This window comes from Gadus macrocephalus, chromosome 23 (genome assembly GCF_031168955.1).
Source record: "Gadus macrocephalus chromosome 23, ASM3116895v1".
Lineage (NCBI taxonomy): Eukaryota > Metazoa > Chordata > Actinopteri > Gadiformes > Gadidae > Gadus > Gadus macrocephalus.
In genome coordinates this window covers 921,752-942,291 of record NC_082404.1, presented here as the reverse complement: position 1 = coordinate 942,291, position 20,540 = coordinate 921,752, and the positions used below count along the sequence as shown (strand labels likewise).

General features: G+C 42.0%; 1 protein-coding gene and 2 long non-coding RNA genes across 5 annotated transcripts; 1 reads left to right on the top strand and 2 right to left on the bottom strand.

Annotated features, from left to right (window-relative positions):
* The first annotated feature begins 4,056 nt into the window (after nt 1–4,056).
* Nucleotides 4,057–5,080, top strand: LOC132452596 (uncharacterized). 2 transcript variants are annotated; one of them, XR_009524420.1, is made up of 4 exons: nt 4,057–4,326; nt 4,424–4,604; nt 4,695–4,937; nt 5,026–5,080. It is a non-coding gene; the product is annotated as an uncharacterized LOC132452596 (long non-coding RNA). The 2 variants fall into 2 exon arrangements; XR_009524419.1 differs by having other exon boundaries at nt 4,695–5,080.
* A 7,960-nt stretch (nt 5,081–13,040) lies between these two features.
* On the bottom strand, nt 13,041–14,794 carry LOC132452679 (uncharacterized). The gene is made up of 3 exons (XR_009524465.1): nt 14,209–14,794; nt 13,996–14,073; nt 13,041–13,912 (listed from the first exon to the last, which is right to left on the bottom strand). It is a non-coding gene; the product is annotated as an uncharacterized LOC132452679 (long non-coding RNA).
* Nucleotides 14,795–15,802: 1,008 nt separating this feature from the next.
* Nucleotides 15,803–19,548, bottom strand: LOC132452838 (coiled-coil domain-containing protein 106-like). Of its 2 annotated transcripts, XM_060045648.1 has the most exons (6): nt 18,818–19,548; nt 18,348–18,426; nt 18,162–18,221; nt 17,776–17,895; nt 17,458–17,658; nt 15,803–16,904 (listed from the first exon to the last, which is right to left on the bottom strand). In XM_060045648.1, the coding sequence occupies exons 1-6, from the start codon at nt 18,818–18,820 to the stop codon at nt 16,597–16,599; spliced, it is 771 nt and encodes a 256-aa protein (XP_059901631.1). In that variant the 5' UTR covers nt 18,821–19,548; the 3' UTR covers nt 15,803–16,596. The 2 variants fall into 2 exon arrangements, with proteins under 2 accessions (XP_059901631.1, XP_059901630.1); XM_060045647.1 differs by lacking the exon at nt 18,818–19,548 and having other exon boundaries at nt 18,348–18,596.
* Between the last annotated feature and the right edge of the window lie 992 nt (nt 19,549–20,540).

Here is a 20,540-nt window from a genome sequence, read left to right as displayed (position 1 = left end):
TGGGCGTTCTCGTTTACGCAGGCTGGAGCGCCCCGTTCTTCTTCGTCGATCTAGTAGTATGGGCAGCATAGAACTGACGTTAGCGCCCCCTTCTTCGATCTCGTAATACGGGTACGTTAGCCAGCTAGGCCTACAGAATGTTAACTTACATTTATGTGTCGGATCTCGACCCAAACTTTGCATCAAACTTGATGCAACACGATCATTACAGGGAGGCTCCATGATCTCATGTTCATTATCTTCTGGGTTAGTATAGGTAGGGTATTAGGTATAAGTGAGATGTTTGATATAGTTGTTTAAGAATATGCCCAAATTAAATAATGAATAGATTAAAATAACACTTGGGACATTATGCAGTTCAAATCCAGTTACCAGACACTATGAAGGCTCAAACAGTAGGCCATTTGACTCCAAGTGTTCACTTACTTTTCCAACTGAATGTTTTCAATAAAGACAAAAAACAGTAATTGCTCTGTAACAATTAACCTTACAACATACATCGTAGGCACAAATGTATGTTATACATCGTATAGCATTTGTCACAAAAACAAAAGAAAGGAGTAATAAAATACCAGCATTTCTGGGCAGATACATTTACTACAGTAGTATGCACATTTACAAATGAAAGGGATTGCAAAAAAAGACGTCCCAAATAAAACGAAAAAGGAGTAATAAAAGAACATTATCCTAGGCAGACATCTTTTATGACAAACCTGCCATATGCAACGTGCCTCAGTACCAGGGGTGCTCTTGTCCAATTCTTCTTTTTTAAGAAGCCTTTGAGGCGTAGCGCCACTGCCACAGCCTGCATTGTTGTAAATCTTTCTAACCGTTATGCATATGAGATTGTCTTTATTAAGCTTAATGTCCCCTGCCAAACTCATTTATATATATGGAAGGATGGAGAGGCTTGATTAGTTCTCGGAATGTGTTTGAAACCCTGTTGAACACGCCAAGCATCGCCATGTCCAGTCTCAGCGTCTCTTGAACAATTTGCTGAAGGACTTCGGGTGGTAAGAATGGCCTGTCCTCTGTTGTGCCAGATTGGAGCGTGTGGCTGAGATGGGGAGATAGAGAGGGTGAGCTTGGTGTGCCAGCTAGCCCTGCAGGGCTAGAGAGAGCGAGAGATCCGAAAAAGAGTGAAGGAGAGCGAGAGAGAGGTAGAGAAACAGGGATTATAATCAACCTTCAATTCAATCACACAAGCCCAGACCAACACTACCCACACCATTAAACAAAAAGGGAATCACTGATCGATCAAAAGTCTGAGAAAGAGCAAGAGAGAATATACGTAAATAGAAAAGTATGGACATAGTATGTAATACCTTTCACTGCTTAGTGATTGGAAGGTGTGACTGAGATGGGGAGATGGAGAGGGGGAGAAGGAGCCAGCTAGTTCTGCAGGGCTAGAGACAGAGAGACAAGTGTATTGGCTACGATCTTCGTGAGCACCAAAAATAAGTAAATAGCAACATGGACACAGTATATAAACCTTTCAAGCATAAAGGTCTCCAACAGCTGTCCAACCACCACCTCCTGATAGAGAGCATGTCCCCCTGAAAAGTAAAGTTATGCTTTAAATGACTTCATAGCCTAATACAAATCCATGTTACAGTACTGTTTAGCAGTGTACTATGGCAGTGTAAATTATTGTGAAGATGTAGCCATCTCCTCCCGTAAGTGCAGTACCTGAAGACAAAGTAATGTGTATGACCTATGATGCATGTTAATTGTAGCCTCCAGTAAGGATGACTAAATTATTAAAAGCCTTATATTTCATGCTACACATCTGATTGAGATTTGAAAGCACTCACCTCACTGAAATCATATTGCTTTTGAGGGTAGAATACATTGCGTAGGGCTTCCGGTTTGGCAAATGAGTGGATAGACGTAAAATCAGGAGCTCCCGGCAGATGAAGTCTTAAACATTGAAAAGCCAAAATTCAAATGCGAAAACAGAGAGGGGATGACTACTAAAAGGGAATCCATCAAAAATAAAACGGAAAAGAAGCAAAAAGAGCGAGAGAAAATGGGAGATAGAAAGGGAGATGATAAGTCTGAAGCTGCTAACGAAGACATGCTAGCTAACATGAAGGCTGGCTTTGACAACGTGACTAGGCAGATTGGGTCCAATAGCGAGGAAAACCGCAAAGAAATGAAGGACATTCGAGAGTATCCAAAATTTGGGAAGTATGCTGAGTCTAGAACTAGCCACTTTTAAGGTGGAGATGAACAACAGATTCGAGACCTTCGACAGGGGAATTGAAGCGCAGGGCAGAGATATCGTAGACATTCAAGAGCGCATCGTGGAGAACGAGGAATGGAACGCAGAGCTGAAGGGGATTCTCGCCTCTTCGCTCAAGCAGCAAAGGAGACTACAGGAAAAAGTAACTGACTTAGAAGGGAGATCAAAAATAAATAATATTCGAGTTTGGGGAGTACCAGAGGGCACAGAGAAGGATTCGGTACTCGAGTTTATAGAGAAGTTGATACGCGAGAAACTTCAGTTCGGGGAAGATCCCGACCTACAAATACAACGTGCCCACAGAGCGTTGGCACCGAAACCTGCCTCGAATAAGAATCCCAGAGCTATCATTGTCAACTTCCTGCAGTTCCAAATGAAGGATGACATCCTCAGAAAGGCCTGGCAGACAAAAATTGCGATTGGAGAAAAGATGGTGACGTTCGACCACGATTACCCAGTGGAGGTGGCTGCAAAGCGCCGTGGCTATGCGGGTCTGAAGAGAGCTCTGAAGGGAAAAGGGATTCAGTTCCAGTCACCTCTAACATCATTGAGAGTCCACTGGCAAGGAGGCGTTCAGACCTACGGCAGTCCACAAGAAGCTGCACGGGCGATGGAGGAGAGGGGAATGAAGGTGGAAGGTCTGGTCGAGAAGGAACCACCGCCGCTGGAGCAGCAGCTTGAAGCCGCTTATAAATGGAGCAGAGTTGGGGACCAGGAGACCGACGTCGCTGGGAGAGCAAGGAAGGAGCTGATGCGGTTTTCTCGGAAGGAGTAGGCGAGAATAAATTGTCCTTGTAGCCGTTAACATGGAACAGGCACGAACTTTCGCATTTCCTATTTTTATTTTTATTTTTTTCTCTAAAGCTCGTTGGTTCTGAAAGTTACGTAAGTAGCCTGTAGGCATATACTGTATGTGGCTTTTACTCAGCAATGTCTACACTGCAGTTACTTCAGACATTGGGAGAGTCAGCCCATGGTTGGAAATACCCCCATCGGCAACCTGCAACTTTCGGCTGCTACCTACTTCACAGGGTCCTCCTTCATCCAACTGCAAAAGGTAAACATTTTACAATTATACAAATATGTGAAACTCACTACTGGACTTTTCTTAAACACCGCTTATGTGCCTTTCATGTAAAGGTGTGTGAGGCCATGCAACTCCAGATATTTCAGTATGACACCTTCAGGAGGCATGCAAGGAATTACATGGAACCGGCTATTGTTATCACTAACTGTAGAGCCCTGACCCATCACTGTGAATTGTATTCTCGAGTGGGTTGGCCCTCTTTGTCCACCAGGAGGCTGGGACATTGGTGCACTTTTATTTATAAGGCCATGCTTGGGCTACTGCCATCATATATTTGTAATTTAATAACACAGAAAAGTATTGGTTCTTACAGTCTGCGCTCAAACAATCAGATGCTTCTGTTAGTTCCATTTGCCCGCACTGAATCAGGAAAAAGGGCATTCGTCCACTCTGCTCCCACCACATGGAACTGGCTGCAAAAAGATTTTAAATTAACCGAAATGATTTCTTTGAACGCTTTTAAATCTACGATGAGAGCATTTCAGACCACTTCTTTTACTTGTAGATGTTTTTTATGAATTTTAATTGACTTGTAACTGTTTTTTATCATTTTAATTTCTGTCTATATGTTGTGAGTGTAATATTGTGAGTGTATATATGTTATTTGTTGCTGCCTCTTGGCCAGGACTCCCTCGAAAAAGAGGTTTTTAATCTCAATGGGACTTTCCTGGTTAAATAAAGGTCAAATAAAAAAGAAAAAAAAATTGTTCACAAGTGGAAGATGGATCAGCAGCATCATTTCCAGCAACAGTTGCGCCTTGGTGGGTCAGTTGCAGTGGGAGGAGATATGAGGGTGGTTCTCCAGGTTTGTAGAAATGGGAAAGTCTGACAATTGAATTAGTAGTTTACACTCTGAAACATATGTTGTCCCTTGAACGTGTGCTGTAAAGCATTCTGTAATAATTTTTTTTTTTTAGGGCACTCAGCTAAGTTTGGCAGCTACTCATTAATGAATCTGGAGAGCAACACCATTATGGACATTCAACTTGTTCAGGTCTTTCTCTGACATAAATATATTTGTATTATTTGAACATTACACGTGTGTGATTTGTCTCGTATTTTTTGTGTTTGTGATGCCCACTCACTACCAGAGCAATGAAGTAGGCGGCAGTTACCACATGGAGAAGGAGTGACTCAAAAGATGCCTAGATCATCTGGAGGCAAACGGATTTAAGGCGGATTACATTGTTACGGACCGCCATCCACAGATCCAGAAATATCAGAGGGAACGGAACATCACGCAGTTCTATGACGTCTGGCACTTTGAGAAAGGTAAAGTGTTTCACTAATTCATAGCCTACACTTTTAGTTAGTTACTTACAAATCTTCTAGGAACATGATTGTGTTGTGTGTTGTAAAAAGGTTTGTCTAAGAAACTGGAGAAAGCATCGCACAAAGAAGACATTCTTAAGAAATGGCTGCAGAGCATCAAGAACCATGTGTACTGGTGCGCTACGTCATAAACCACTGGACCGGAAAAAGTGACGAAGTGGACATCGCTGCTAAATCACTTGCAAAATATTCATGATCATGAAGACCCCCTTTTCCCCAAATGTCTGCATCCTGAACGAGCCTCGAGGGACCCCAACAAATGGCTACAACCTGGTATGTGCCAAATTAACATTACTCAGAAAATCCACAGTGCTAAAATTATGCCACTGATATTTCACCATGTGTTATTTTTTCACTCAAGGGTCAGTTGCACTTCACAACGCTGAGAAACTACTGCTTAACAAACAAGTCCTGAAGGATGCAGCAAAACTCAGCAATCATCACCAGACGTCATCGCTGGAGTCATTCCACAGTGTGACTGCGTTTTGCTCCAAAGAATGTGGTTTTTCCCTTCATTGGAATGTTGTGCAGGTAATAATTTACACCATCTCGTAATTGTGAAAGCCATTGATTGGAATGATTGTCAGGCACACTGTTGTTCAACGGCTGTGCTTTTTTTTTGTATCTAGCATCAATGCACCACAACGAAAATGCATCACGGGAGCAAGCTACAACTTCTGCAGGGCAGGCTATTTATAGAGTTGTCTATTCCTGGAGCTTCCGCATGTTTTTAAAGCCATTTGACATATCGCATGGGGAAGTTATCACCAGCATTTCTGAAGTTTTGATCCCAGAATGCATTATGTTATGTAAGGTAACGCAACACATGCTTTATCTGAAACGCACCCACGATTTAACTCTGCCACGCCCCCTTACCAAGGCTGTCGATAGGACCGTAGCATGGACAATGACTTAAATCTGCCAAGCCCCCTTAGACTCTCAATAGGACCGTAGCACGAATAATGACTTAACAACTAGGGATGTGAATAACTCTAATTTTTCATGGTTGAATAATCGGTGGGTGGTATGAACGAATAATCGATTATTCGATGTGTGCCGACACATCGAATAATTACCATCCGCCGCTAATTACCACCGCAACTGCAAATTAACCACACGGAGATAACCATGGCAACTGGTCAAACAAATTCTCTTTTTGCGGTCATTCTGCGCACGCATCCGCCGTGTTGATAAACAAATAATCCCCCTATAAATGAATGGTCTTCATTTATTTGGAAAAAATGTTAACGGTCCAAATGTTAAAAATCGACTTTGACCCTCGGGAACGAATAATCGAATATTCTGACCCATCCCTATTAACAACTGACCAGAGAACATGGTGGCTCCTTACGGGGGTAATAGTGCACTAGAACCTGGCACCAACCACAGAACATGGTGGCTCCTTACGGTGATACTAGTGCACGAGAACCTGCCACCAACCAGCAGAGAGAACATGGTGGCTCCTTACGGTGGTGCTAGTGCACCAGAACCTGGAACCAGAAGAGGACTCCTTACGGTAGTGGCGCAGTGGTCCACCCAGAGGGGCTTCTTCATGGAGGAGGACAGGATGATCTCTCCGTTGCACATGGACTCTGACCACATGTCCATCCGGAGGCCAATGACCCGGCCTTGATGGCAGAACCACTCAAAGGCCTCCGAGCCCGCCTGGCTCGACAGCTCTGAAAGCAGAGAAGAAGAAAGCAGATTTAGTCCTCAGCAGACGCTTTAAAAAGAAAGATGGTATTTAAGGCCTCAACATGATTCTGTTTGTGTGCATATGCCCATAGCAACAGAGGTCACACCTGGTAATCAACAAATGTTTTTTAAATTGTAAAGCACTTGGTGGCAGTAGGTTGTGATGCTAGTGAGTCGGTAGATAGGCGGGTCCCTCACCCTGGGCGGGGGCGGGCCACAGCATGGCCAGCCACTCCTCCAGGTTGGCCGCATCTTGGTCCTGCAGGACCATGGGAACCAAAGGGGCCGCGTAGAGCCCCAAGGACAGCCAGTAGGAGGACTGGGTTCTGGTCCACTGGGGAGCTGCAATACAACAGCACCCTTGGTGTCAAGCTGACCTTGAAGCACAGCACTAGGAAACTTCAACAAGGGTTCAGGTCAATGGATGGTGTACCATGTGGTTTTGCAAGAGACAAGTTGCTAATGGTTATTGATCAGTTACTGAGTATTATCTCAATAAGGGATAATGTAAGGGATAATGCCCGACGAGGTGTCCATTATCAGGAATTAATGGACGATGGACTTCGGAGGACACTGTCCTCCGCTGCGCTTCGGACGGTTCACGCCTCCGCGAAGACCATTAATTCCTGATAATGGACACCTCGAAGGGCATTATCCCGCTTATACCACGGCCACTAGCCAAAGAAAATAAAATTAAGACCATTCATTTATTTTCATGCTGTTACGGCCACTGTTCGTTTGTTGCTGCCTTCTTGTTTCCCCCTCTGTTATGTGCAGGTGCGAGTCATTAACAACTCATCATCATCCCGCCTCTACCAACCAGCTTCCAACAATCACCTCATCAGTTTCCAGCCAGGGGAGGCATGCCACACACATAAAAGCCGGTTTAACTTGTCCCTTATCCTCTCTCCTTTTTGTCTCGTTCGTGGTTCGTGGACTGGTTTTGCTGTGGCATGGTTAGAACATTTAGATTATATACATATCTAAGAGATATACATATATTGTCCCCTAGTTTTCCTTTCTCCCCCTGCTTGCACCAATTGTGAGCCCCTTTGTTAGCTTCCCCATGTTTTTTTGTCTTTGTGGTTACCTTGCGGCCTTGGGACAGGTAAGACAGAGGCCTCTATACATTTACACGTAGTGCTCTTCTTTGTTAGTAACACTAGGCTAGGAGTGTTGCTACCCACTGTACTTTTGGCTTAGTTTAGTTAGGTTAGCGGGCGTGTGGTCCGCTGTATTAGCTGTTAGCTTAGCTTGCATTGTTGGGTTCTTTTCTTTGGCAACACTCAAGTCCCAAGTTCCGCTGGTTGTGTCATATGTTACTGTTGTGTTTTTGTAATCAGCCCCATTAAACCTATGTTCAACCTTATCCGTTGCTGTTGTCATTCCTTTATTGTTTCACTCACCAATTGTTTCTTCATCTACACCCATAACCCGGTTAATTTTAACATCCGTTACCTCCCCTGCTACCCCTAGACATTGGGAGTTTTAACATATTTTGGGGGCTCGTCCGGGATTTGAAGAACAATTGGAGTGTGGGACAATATCGTGTCTGTAAACAGAATAGGTTAGCTGCTAGCTAGAGCGTAATGGCTACCTTTGAGCTAGAAGAGTTCATCAAGGAACCTTCCATTATTGTTTTTGACCTCTGCAGGAAGGCAGATTTGTTGGAAATTGCAGAGCATTTTGGTGTGGTTGTGTCGAGGTCTCGCACAAAAAAAGAGATCAAGGCAGCGGTGTGGGAGAGGCTGATAACAATCAAGGTCTTTCGACCTGAGTCACCTGTTCATTCCCTTGGGGATGAACCCAAGTCCCCAGTAGTTGCCGGTATTTACGAGGGGAAGGCAAAGGCCCCGGCTACCCTGCCAAGGTTTGAGGCTTTCACCCCAAGCTCCTCTGGGTTGTTGGGTGACGCCAGATTGAAGGTCCGGCTAGCCCGTCGTCAATTGGAAGCACAGGAGAAGGCTCAATTATTTGAAGCACAGGAGAAGGCTTGATTGTTTGAAGCACAGGAGAGGACTGAGAGGTTGGCACACGAGTTAGCTCTGCGAAAGCTTGAGATTGAGGCGGAGATGGTGAAGCTGAGGCAGATGGAGCTGCAGAGTGCTGAAGTGCGCGCCACTCGAATATCTTCTCCGGGTACGCACACACACCCGCTACCTAGTGACTATGATGTCAGGAGTTGATGCCTATTTCACTACATTTAAGCGTCTTGCTGCTGCGCTTCAATGGCCCAAGGACATTTGGACCTTATTGTTATAATGCAAGTTTACTGGCAAAGCACAAGATGTGATAGCTTCTCTTTCTCTAGAGGAGCTATCTTTTTTTAAAAAAGTAAAAAAAAAAAAAAAATAATAATAATAATAATAAATCGAGTTACAGAAAACTCCGTCAAAAAAGATCCGAAGAATTCATAGAATTCAAAGGCAAACCCATGCGTCTAGTTTGCTTAGAAACGATATCAGTCATTAAGATTTTTTAGGTAGTGGCCATCCCCAAAATGCACCAGAATACAGGAATCGTATCTACCAAATTCAAAAGTGTAGCTTCTCTCAGCTCAAGTTTGGTTGAAGTGTGCCCTCTGATGGTTATGATGAAAAATGTGTCCCTCTTTATCATGAAAGTTGCCCATCCATGGTCTAGATTATGATTTGGTGAAAACTGCTGTTATGCAGGCTTATGAGTCGGTGCCAGAAGCCTATAGACAGAAATTTAGGAACCACAGGAAGGTCTCATCCCAGACCTATGTTGAGTTTGCGAATGAGAAGAGCACTCTATTTGACAAGTGGTGTTCTGCTAGCAAGGCTACAGCTTATGATACTCTTCTGAGTTAGTCCTTCTTGAGGAGTTTAAGAAGTGTGTTCCTGAGCGTGTTGTGTATTTAAACCACTCATACATTTCACTTCATAGATATATATTTGCACAATTTTAAAAACTTTTAACTTATCCTTAACATTTCTTTTTAACTTATTCTCTATTCACACTTAAATTGCTGCTAGCCCTTCTACTGTGCTCTAATTGTTGAATGTTAATGTTATATGTTATATTGTTATGTCATAGTGCTATAGAGTTTCATGTTATTTTTGTTATATGTATGACGTCTACTGCGTAGATGAATGATGCTTGCCAAGTCGTAAGAATTTTGCTGTGCTGAAGCAATTTGGTACATGCAATAATAAACACACTTTGACTTTGACTGACTAAATGAACAGAAGATTGCAGACATGGGGGACTCGAGTCACATGACTTGACTCGAGTCAGACTCGAGTCGCAAATTTGAGGACTTGAGACTTGCTTGACGAACACTGATAAAAGACTTGACTTTGACTTGGTCTTCATGACTTGAGACTTGACTTAGACTTGAGACAGATGACTCGAAATGACTTTTCTAAAGTTAGATTATAGGTTGGATATGTGATTTGCGATACGCCAGCAGATTTTGAAAAGACGCAACTCAAATGGTCCTACCCCCTCTCCTTCAACGCTGACTCTGACTCCACCCATTCCAAGTACATGGACGCGCAATCACAGATGCGTGAGAGTGGGCCAGGGTAGCTAGCTAGGTTGGAGTTTAGGGTTGTATTCTAGCACTAAATCCAAATGTGGATTAGCAAGTAAACTAGCTCCAGTAGCTACCGCAGGATAACAACAAACAGAAGCTTGCTCTGGCACGAGCTTTGAGTACGTGCACGTGCACGTGCACGAAGAGGTCACGCGCGGGGGGAGGGGGAGTGCAGTACGACCGTTTGATTGACTTACTTACTGTCCAATGCCACTCGGTGTTTCTGAAAATCATTGGCTGGAGTTTTTCGAGCCCTGCCCGTTCCACAGATGATTAACTTGTTTAATTTTCATGTCAGTAGGCTACTTCTAACTCAGTGGTTTTAAGTGTCTTTTTGTTCAAGGTGGAGGTACGAGTTATAGCAGTCCCTGCATCAAGTGCACCTCTTGAACGTGTGTTCAGCCATGGTGGGGTGATAATGTGACCGCATCATTCAGACCTCAGTTACAAAGTACTGTCAATTTATTTTTTTTGCAAATGCAATGCATTGTAAGTCGATGTATGTTGCAAGGCAGCAAGATTGCTGCCAGCTTTCAGGCTTGTGTATTACTATTTCCCCTTCCTACAGTATGTGTATGATATTACTTTTGAAATATTCTTTTTTTTCATGTCTGATGCCATGTGTTGCAAATAATATTCTACAACATGTAGGGAGATTGAGTGATTGACTTGAACTGTTGTCGTATACAGCTACCTAGAGGTTATATTTGATTCTGTTCATAGGTTGGAGGTAATGATCATAAAAAACATTTTCAAACTATGCACATAATGGTTTTGGAATGTTTTGAATAGTTTGAGTTATAGTTATTGTTAAGACATTGTTATTGTTAATGTTAAAATAAAACTCAACTTATGAACCACTCTCTTTACCGATTTTTAAATGTGGAAACTGGGTTAGATCATCAGATTTTTGTATGACTTGCTTGTGACTTGCTTGACCTGAGCAATGACTTGAATTGTGACTTGCTTGATTCTCACCACAGTGACTTGGGACTTGCTTGAGACTTGAAGGTTATGACTTGAGACTTGCTTGTGACTTGCACATGAATGACTTACCCCCACCTCTGGAAGATTGTGTCAATGACCAAGGCTGCTGTTTTTGCGGAAGAGTACACCCTTACCCATAAAACTGCATTTATGTCCCCCCGTAGTGAAAAACAAACTGGTTCACTGCCTGCTGACTCTTCCTCTGTAACCCAGTATCAGACTAGGAAGATGTCTCCCACACATCACAAGGAACAGCGGGAGTGCTACTACTGCCATAAGGGAGGTCATGTGATGGCTGATTGCTATGCTCTGAAGAGAAAGCATTCAAGTCAGAGCCCACCAAAGCCAACCACTTTTATCAGGTCTGTTCCGCAGACATCCCAGTCTGTGGGACGTCCTGGTCCTGCAGTTAAAACTGGTTATGAGCCATTCATTTTTAATGGTTTGGTTTCGCTCACTGGTCAGCCGAATGACCAGAAGTCTGTTCGGATGTTGAGGGATACTGGTGCATCCCAGTCGTTTCTGCTGACCGATGCATTACAATTATCTAAGGCTACTTCATGTGGATCTAATGTGTTGGTGCAAGGTATTGAAATGGGGTTTCTCACTGTTCCATTGCACCGGGTGCACGTCCAGACTGATCTAGTTTCAGTTTGTTTTTAGGTAGCTGTCCGCCCTGCGTTACCTGTGCCAGGCATAGTATTTATCATGGGAAATTATGTAGCAGGTGGTAAGGTACGACCGGTACTTGCTGAATCAGCCCGAATATTCAACAACGCCGGAGATGCCTCATTCAGTCCACATTGTGTTCCCTGCATGTGTGCTTACTCGAGCCCAGACAAGAAAGTGGGGTGAAGCAGTAGATCTCTCAGAGTCTGTCCTAGGTTCCTTGCTTGCCTCTGATGAGGCTGAGGTCTCTAAAGGCCCTCTTGGCCTGAAAGTGGAGGTAAAGAATAACGAAACACTAGTTGATCTGGACCCGATTAAGTTGCCCATTACCCGTGAGCAGCTTATTAGCACCCAAAGAGGTGACCCGTCACTGGAACCATACTTTGATCTAGTTGCCAATACTGAAGCTTCTAAGACAAAGTCTGTGGTTTTCTTTTTAGATAATGGCTTGTTAATGCGAAAGTGGTCTTGTCCTGCTGCTGATGGAATGGATTGGGGTGTGGTTAACCAGGTAGTGGTTCCAGCAGCTTACCGCAACCAGGTGCTGGCTTTAGCCCATGAGAACCCTTGGTCTGGTCACCTAGGTATCAGAAAAACCTATGATAGGATTCTGAAACACTTCTTCTGGCCTAGACTAAAGACCTCTGTGGCACAGTATTGCCAAACTTGTCACACCTGCCAGGTTACTTGGAAACTGAACCAGGTCATTCCTCCTGCCCCTCTCTGTCATGGATGAACCATTTTCCCAAGTGATTGTAGACTGCGTGGGCCCACTTCCCAAGTCATAGACTGGCAACCAATTTGTACTCGCCAACATGTGTGCGGCCACTTGGTTCCCTGAGGCGATTCCCTTGCGGACGATAACCTCAAAGTCAGTGATCAGAGCTCTGACTAAGTTCTTCTCTACCTTTGGGTTCCCCAAAAGTTTGCAGACGGACCAAGGCACAAATTTTCTTTCTCGAATATTTAAGCAAGTGTTGCAGTCACTGGCTATAACCCACAAGGTCTCAAGTGCTTACCACCCAGAGTCACAAGGCGCCCTTGAGCGCTGGCACCAGACCTTTAAGTCAGTCCTAAGGAAGTATTGTTTAGAAACAGGCAAATGTTGGGATGAGGGGGTCCCGTTTGCCTTGTTTGCCCTACAGGAGTCACTTGGTTTCAGCCCTGCAGAGTTGATTTTTGGGCATACTGTGAGAGGTCCCCTGAAGGTGCTCAAGGAGCAGTTTTTGGCTGAGGTTCTTCCTCCCAAAGTAAAAGTGCTGGACTACGTTCGCCAGTTTCGAGAGCGCTTACAACAAGCTGGCTCCCTTGCTAAGAAAGCTCTTGCCTCAACCCAGAAGACAATGAAGCGTTATGACCAGAAAGCTGTCGTTCGCTCTTTTGAGCCAGGAGATCAAGTTTTGGTTTTGTTACCCATCCCTGGTTCAGCTCTGTCAGCTCGCTTTGCTGGTCCTTATTAGGGATGGGTATCGTTTGGGTTTCATCCGATTCCGGTGCCTATTCGATACTTTTTAAACGATTCCGGTGCTAAAACGGTTCTCGAACCGATACTTACAAAAACAAAACTGCACACACTTTGTCAAAAAAAATACCCTTTTATTTCCAGGGCCAAATTAAACACAATATTACTTTAAATCTTTAAACAATATAAATACAAGTAACATTTGGTAATAATAAATAAAGCAATATAAAATAAAGATTCACATTTACATCAAATAAAACAATATTGTATCAAACAATATAAATACTGGAGATTAATAGAGATACTACCAGGGTAATCTAATCTCCATTTTCTCCTCCTAATGACCTGAACTGAACACGAACAGTGCAACACCTTAAATATTAAAATAGATACATAACACAAGTATAGAACAAGATATTGCACAATTAAAGTAGCTTTTGTGACTGGTGAGGACACTTTACAGTATATTTCTTAAAAACAATTTCTTATTTCTTAACATTTCTTTCTCTAACAATTCTTCTGCAGGAATATCACCATATTGGCCTTCTCTGGTAATATTCGACATCTTTCCTTACTTATTGCATGCCCAGCACACGAGAAAACCCTCTCAGAGGGGGTTGATGAGGCCTGCACACACAAGTAATTCTCTGACAGGAGAGACAAATTAGGGAGGGTATCCCTCTTACCCCCCCACCAGGCCACAGGGTCTTGTCCAGATGGGATCGCTGGCAGGCCTTTGTAGATCTGTAGCTCTTTCTGGACTTCTTCTCTAATGGAGAGGGCACTGCTTGTGGTCAGAGTTGCATGGAGAAGTTCTCGGTCTTCATCCTCAAACAACTGCTCCAAGGCTGACATCTTGTGAGCTCTTCTTGGCTGGAAAATACAAACAGGTTTAGTTTAGCACAAAAAACAACTATTCATTGTAGACTAGATAGATAGTATGTGGTTGAACTTACATTTCTGCCTGCTTGGTCCTCCTCCACCTCATTACCCTCACCTTCTACCTCACTCTGAAGAGGGTCCTCTTTTGGAAGCTGTAGACACAAACAGATTGTCCATACAACAGCAATACTTAATTACAGAAACTGTAGCTTAGGCATGGACATAATGCACATGAAAAAAGATGAGGAATTTAGTACACTGTCCCTGACAAACATGCAGTATAGTACCTGAACTGCCATGGCATTGTCAATCCCTGCTTTCTCAAGCCTGTCCCAAGCTTCCGCAACACCAACTTACAGCCTGCCTTTAAAGCGAGGGTCCATCAAGGTGACCTCTCTAAGGAAGTTCTGAATGTCTTGAGCCTGTAAAGAAAACATGGTTTAGTGTCTAATAGTGTAAATGGTGTAGTTTGCCTTCTTTCTTTGTGAACATGGATATTGGCTGTAGATGGATAGTACCTGGTATCTTTTTTCAAGATCTTGCCAGACCTTCTCTTTTATAGCAGCCATAAATGGATTGTCATCATCGGAGGTCGAATAGTGTGCCTCCAGCTTCGTGAGGATCGGGATGATTTGGCTGCATGTGGGGGTCTTGTCGCTTGACACGCAGAGGGTTGAGGTGTACAACACTTTCATGGCTTTCATGAATTCCTCTGCCTTCTCAAAATCTGTCTCGGTGAGCCTTTGTAGTCTGTGGAAAATAAACAATAATGTTAAGAACAAAAGGTAAATTGACATTATTACAAATTACCCTCTTGTCCATCAACTCACCTGTCTCTCTCCCTTGGCTTCCTTAGCCTCTGATCGAGGCAGGCTGCCTGGATTGCAGGGAATTGCTTTACAAAGCGCTCCACCATGAGGTATAGAGAATTCCAGCGAGTCTTCACGTCCAGGATAACATTATGCTCTGGCAAATCTAAAGTACAGACATTAGAATTACAATAAACAATTGCTTACATTTAAAAGTATTACTTTTCAAGATTTATATGGTATTTACTGAGGAGTCGCTGCTTCTCTCTTAGAACCGTTTTGCTCATAGTGGAGCGCTTCAGCCACACCACCACTGAGCGAATCTTTGCACAACAGTTGGTCACAGCTGGAATGCCATACACCTTCTGTGCCGCCAGGTTGAGTGTGTGGGCAAAGCACCCAACTTTCAAAAAATGCAGGTTCTTCAGGGCAACGTCCATGTTGCTTGCATTGTCTACTGTGGCAGCTATGACTTTTCCAGTCAACTTGAACTCCTCAAGAATACTGTGGATTTCTTCTGCCACCACTGGCCCTGTCTGGGACTCGTACACTGCTTCAGTGCTTAGCACTTTCTGCTGTATGCTGCCCTCGTAAATGTAATGGGCAGTTAGTGTTAGATAGTGGTCCTGGGCAACGCTGGTCCATCCATCGCAAGTTATTGCAATTTTGTTGACCTGCGCCAGCTGCTGGATGAAATTCTGGGTAACACTTTATATTAAGGTACACCTATTCACCATTAATTAGTTGCTTATTAGCATGCAAATTAGTAACATATTGGCTCTTAATTAGTCATTATTAAGTACTTATTAATGCCTTATTCTGCATGGCCTTATTATACAACCAGTAAGCCATTAACTAAGAGTTTTCCCTCAATAACCTCAGAATTATTGCTTATTAGCAGTAAGTAAGGAAGTTGTTGCATATGAATTATGATCTTAATATGCTTTGCTTAGTATGGACTTTATAAGGTGGTAGTACCACAAGAATAGTTATTCTCCCTTAATAACACTTAATGAATATGGTCTGTTCTTACATCAAAAATACACAAAACTGTTAAGTGTCCAAATAACTCTAAATTAAGTCTTTGTTACTTAGAATATGTTCCCCATACTAAAGTGACATCTTGATCATTACTAATTCACTAGTAATTGAACACTTATTAACCAACACATGTTCCCTAATCTAAAGTTGCCTCCTTTTTACACTTAGTTAATATATTATAGCACATAACTACTGCAATGAACAAGCGATGGGTTACACCTTTGAAAAAAATGGATCTATCTATAGGTTCCCTCTCATTCAGTGGTAGAATAACAAAGACAGCACAAGTACAAATACCTAATTTATTAAACCACTGGTTCAGGTTTTCCCAAGGCTGACAACAAATACTGCCTGAAAATTCAAACACTGACAAGTATCAATGTTTATAAACATGTCATACAATATGGTATCAAATGTATAAGCAGGTCATACTGTATGATAATACAGGTACTCTATTGTTGAACATCTGTGTGATCCTTTAACCAAAATCTGCCTGCTTAAAAAAAACACAATATAAAATACTGCACAATATTAAGTACAAAAATACAATAAATTGCACAATCTAAAAAATATAAAACCTGCACAGCTCAACATGAACTTGCTCTTCATCAGCTAAACTACACTTGTCAAAGCTTAGAACAAATGTACTGAACTGTACAAACATTGCACTTTCACAGCCTAAACTTGCTCTATAATTACTGCATCAGGTGATTTATTTCCCCTGTGCACTAACAAGGATATAACTAAATCTGCACAGGTTAATATTTCACGTTTCCAATACAATACAACCGATCTTTAACTGAACAAAGCAGATCACTTAAGTCTTTAATATTTCATCAACAAGGGGAGGAGTTGGCCTTTGGCCTTCATGTCCTCTATAATGCTCTTCTTCTCAGGGGTAATGTGGGTTGCACACCTCTTAGCAAAGGACTGCAGGGTCTCAGTTGCAGGATCATACTTCAGGGTCTTGAAGGTTTCAGGATCCACAATGCTGAGCTCTGCAATTGCAGCAGTCATCTTGATGGTTCCCCGGTCCACGCCATTGATTCTGAAGGCTTCAGTCATGGTGCGGACTTTGCTTAAGCTTTTCAAGACTTTTTTATATCTGCTGATAACCTCAGCTGGTCCTTTTGCTGAAAAATATATAAAACAAAAACAAAAGAACACGAGAAATGAGCACAAACAACGGCTTAAGGTCAGCTGAAATTGCTCAAACCGGTCACTTCTCTTTTGATAAAAGTATGAAGCATATTCTAGGAATGGGACAATCTGCTCATCTACTGATATGATTACATGCACAATATGTGGTTCAGAATTCAATACAAAAATGATACTCTAAGATCTGTTTAGTTGGTAAGTCTTACGGTTCAGAATTATGTTTACTTCTGAGAGACAAATCTTTCTAGCAATACATTTGATGTTGAATAATAATTAGTGTGAATGCTGCAAAATAAAATGGAGCTTTATTCTTGATGAAAGCCACATTTTTTACTTTAGACATTTAATTTTTATTTATCATCAAATTCCTAGTATATTCAGACTCTAGAACTGAAGATCTGTATTTTTGCCTCATAATTACTTCAGAACATATATTTTTAACAGCTCTTCCAATGCTTTTATTAATAATTACTTTTCATGACCACTTGTTGCTAACAGGGCAGGTGGTTCAAGTTATGCCATTCTTACCTCTCACATGAGCTTTTCCAAGCACAGCCACAGTTGCAGATGCAGGTGGCTGTGTCCAACGTTTCTTCCGTCTTTGGATGACAACATCACTGTCCGAGGACTCACTGATGTTTGGAGAAGATGGGGGAATGACGTCATCTTCATCCATGTTACCATCGTCATCCTCGTCGTCGTCCTCCAAAGTAAATACTTTTGGTTGAGCTTTGATCAAATAGGAGGATAGATGAGACAAAGATCAGATTGTTATGAAGACATATCACACCTTTCATTACAATTACATTACATTTTGCAGATACAAGTTGCTCCCAAATCACTCACATGATTTCTTCTTTCCCATGATTTGCTCACGCAAGAAATTGCGCTCTTGCTCAAGATCCTTTATTATTTTTTCTTGCCATTGGATCCTTGCTTCTAGGAACTCCACTTTGGAGATTGATCCTTAAAAACAAAAATGAGAGCAGGATACAAAAAATATTATGATTTGACAGTATTGAGTGAGTGAGTGAGTGAGAGAGAAAGAGAGAATGACATGCATGTAACAAAGGTAGTGGACCAGATATGGTGTGTGCGGCTGCCTCAACTTGATTTGGAAGCACATGTATACTGACAAAATCTGCCAACAACTTTAATCTCAGGCAGGAAAAATCCCTAGGAAAAAATGAAACTCTGCTAAGATACACTGCTAGAAAATGAGAAATCATTACCTGATCCAATGCTGCTTATGCTGCTGCGACTTGGAGCAGAGCTTCCTTCAACTTCAGGACCTACAGTATGGCATAGGTACAACAAAATCAACATATGAATAGAGGACTTTCAATGTTTAAACACATTTGGACAAGCTAATTATTTAGGTATTAAAGTTACTTGAAAGTTGACAAAGAAAAATTTACCATCCAAATCATTTTTGGTCACCTCTGTCATCGAGTCATTTTTAGGGACTTTTAGGGACATTTTCTTCTTGGCCTTAGGCTGTAAAAATATAAATAAATTCATGTCACTATAACCGGCAAAATGTAACTTAAATAATCTACACAAGATTCAAAAGCTCTTCTTGTTCGAATGACTGCATAGTGCATAATTTATTTTTCATTACAAAATATGGTTCATACTAAAGCATTACATATGCACCTACATTCACATTTTATGTTAATGTTAGTTTCTTTCCTACTATTCACCCAGCTCACGTGCACACTCACGCACTCAGCTAGCTTAACGTTACATTAGCTAATTAGCCTACACACTGCAGATAAATAGGAGGGTTTACTACTCTTTAACTATGTAAACGGCCCGAGGACGGGCGTTATGATGTGCTTACAAAACTCAGGGGGAGTTTCAATTAACAGGCTAGCGCTTAACTTACCATTTTTGTTACACGAATTTCCCTCTTCACTCTCCAAACTGTGAACGAAACGGCAAATACCCACCTTCTCCGAATCTTTGACGTGACTGGTGGCTCCCTTTGGATGATTGGATGAGGATGTCACATGACAGCATAGTAACAGTCAATGATTGGATGAGAGCAACATATCGGAGGAACACGGCTACGGATTGGTAGATTGTTATGTCAATTACTGTAATGGCACTTCGCGCCATTCTTTGATGCAGGACTGCGAGACTGTTTACACATTTAGACATCAAAGAAGACGGGTGCGCGGGGCAATATTATGAGCTTTGAATCTAATATTATTCCATAGGTATAGGTTTAACAAATATGTTGTTGGGTTACGAGTTTTTGAGTCGAATACATTTTAGACGGTGCCCCAAGGAAAACTACAAGTTCACCAGATGGTTAATGAAAGAAGGCCTACTTCGAAAATGGATGAAATGCCCCTCTTGCTCTCATGTTATGAAGTTGAAACGGTCCTACGGCAAAAAGGAGGCAGCATGGTGAGTAGAACAACTAGACATGTGCCTTATTTATTAATTCTTTCTTTGTGTGTAAGCATAGGGGAGTGTGCAGCATGCAGCCATCCAATTATATCTGCTAGAATTCAGTGGCAAATCCTATATTTTACGACAATTTTTTTAATACAGAAGTTATGAGTGGTGTACACACAAAATATGCTAAGTCACATCTAGACAGTCACAATACAAATCACACACACAGCTGCAAATTTAAATTTTTAAGTAAGCTACTGTTTATTTGGTAGAGATAGGGGTGTTAATGTTTCCACAAAGTTCTATATGTGTACAAAATCTGAAATGAAAAATGCCTTTTTACCAATTTTAGATCACATTCCTGGTCATATTGTTCACCTATTTAACAATACATGCCACCAATCAGCTTGACCTTAAACTTGTACATGCACAGGGATTAATTGATTGATATCACCCTTTTCATGCTGCGTGGCACGGAAGCACAAGTTGTGACAAGTAGAGTAGAGTAGACACAGCTAAATTTACTCAAATGTCTAACCCAATTTAAGGTGTAACAGTTGTAGATATTACTTGTCAAGTAGGCCTAGAAATGGGACTGTTCTGTTGTGCTTTGAGATTGCATGGGGGGAGGGAATCACAAGGACTACTACCTTGTTCAATCCCAATCTTAGCTGTTTCAACACTTATACATAAACATCTATGTCTCCATCTTCATTTATGTTACATTTTTATTAAGTGAAATCAGCACAGTATCATAGGTTTTTATTTTGTTACATTAACCTTTGGATTTAATCATCAGGACATGCCGAGATTCCTGTCACAAAGGGAAAACGGTGTCGAGGTCCATCCGAAGTGGCTCAATGTTTGAGAAATCTCACATTCGACTGCATACGTGGATGCATTACATCTACAGGTGCGTGGTTTTACATTGTATAATAACAAAAGCCATCAAAGACAAACTCTTAACTCGGACCATAATGTTTTCTTTGAATGTTCTCACTATACTGTTGGTTGGGATGGGTCCTATAAGAGCCAATGCTTACGAGACATGAGTTTATACATTATATGGGAAGAATTCTGAACATTGGTCGAATTTATCAAGTATGTGTAATTGTATAAGTACTGGGTTGCGAAGAGTCCAATGTAGTACAAAGGTCTTGTGGATTTTTAGGTTTTAGGTGGTTCCCGGAAATTGTCTCAAAATA

Excerpts from the sequence above, each read along its gene's own strand:
- LOC132452838 (XM_060045647.1), bottom strand. The coding sequence starts at position 18,450 with ATGAATTTATTTATATTTTTACAGCCTAAGGCCAAGAAGAAAATGTCC. Across the intron at positions 18,222-18,347 it reads GACCAAAAATGATTTGGATG|GTCCTGAAGTTGAAGGAAGC; the intron begins GTAAATTTTTCT and ends GCCATACTGTAG. Across the intron at positions 16,905-17,457 it reads TGGAAAAGCTCATGTGAGAG|CAAAAGGACCAGCTGAGGTT; the intron begins GTAAGAATGGCA and ends TATATTTTTCAG.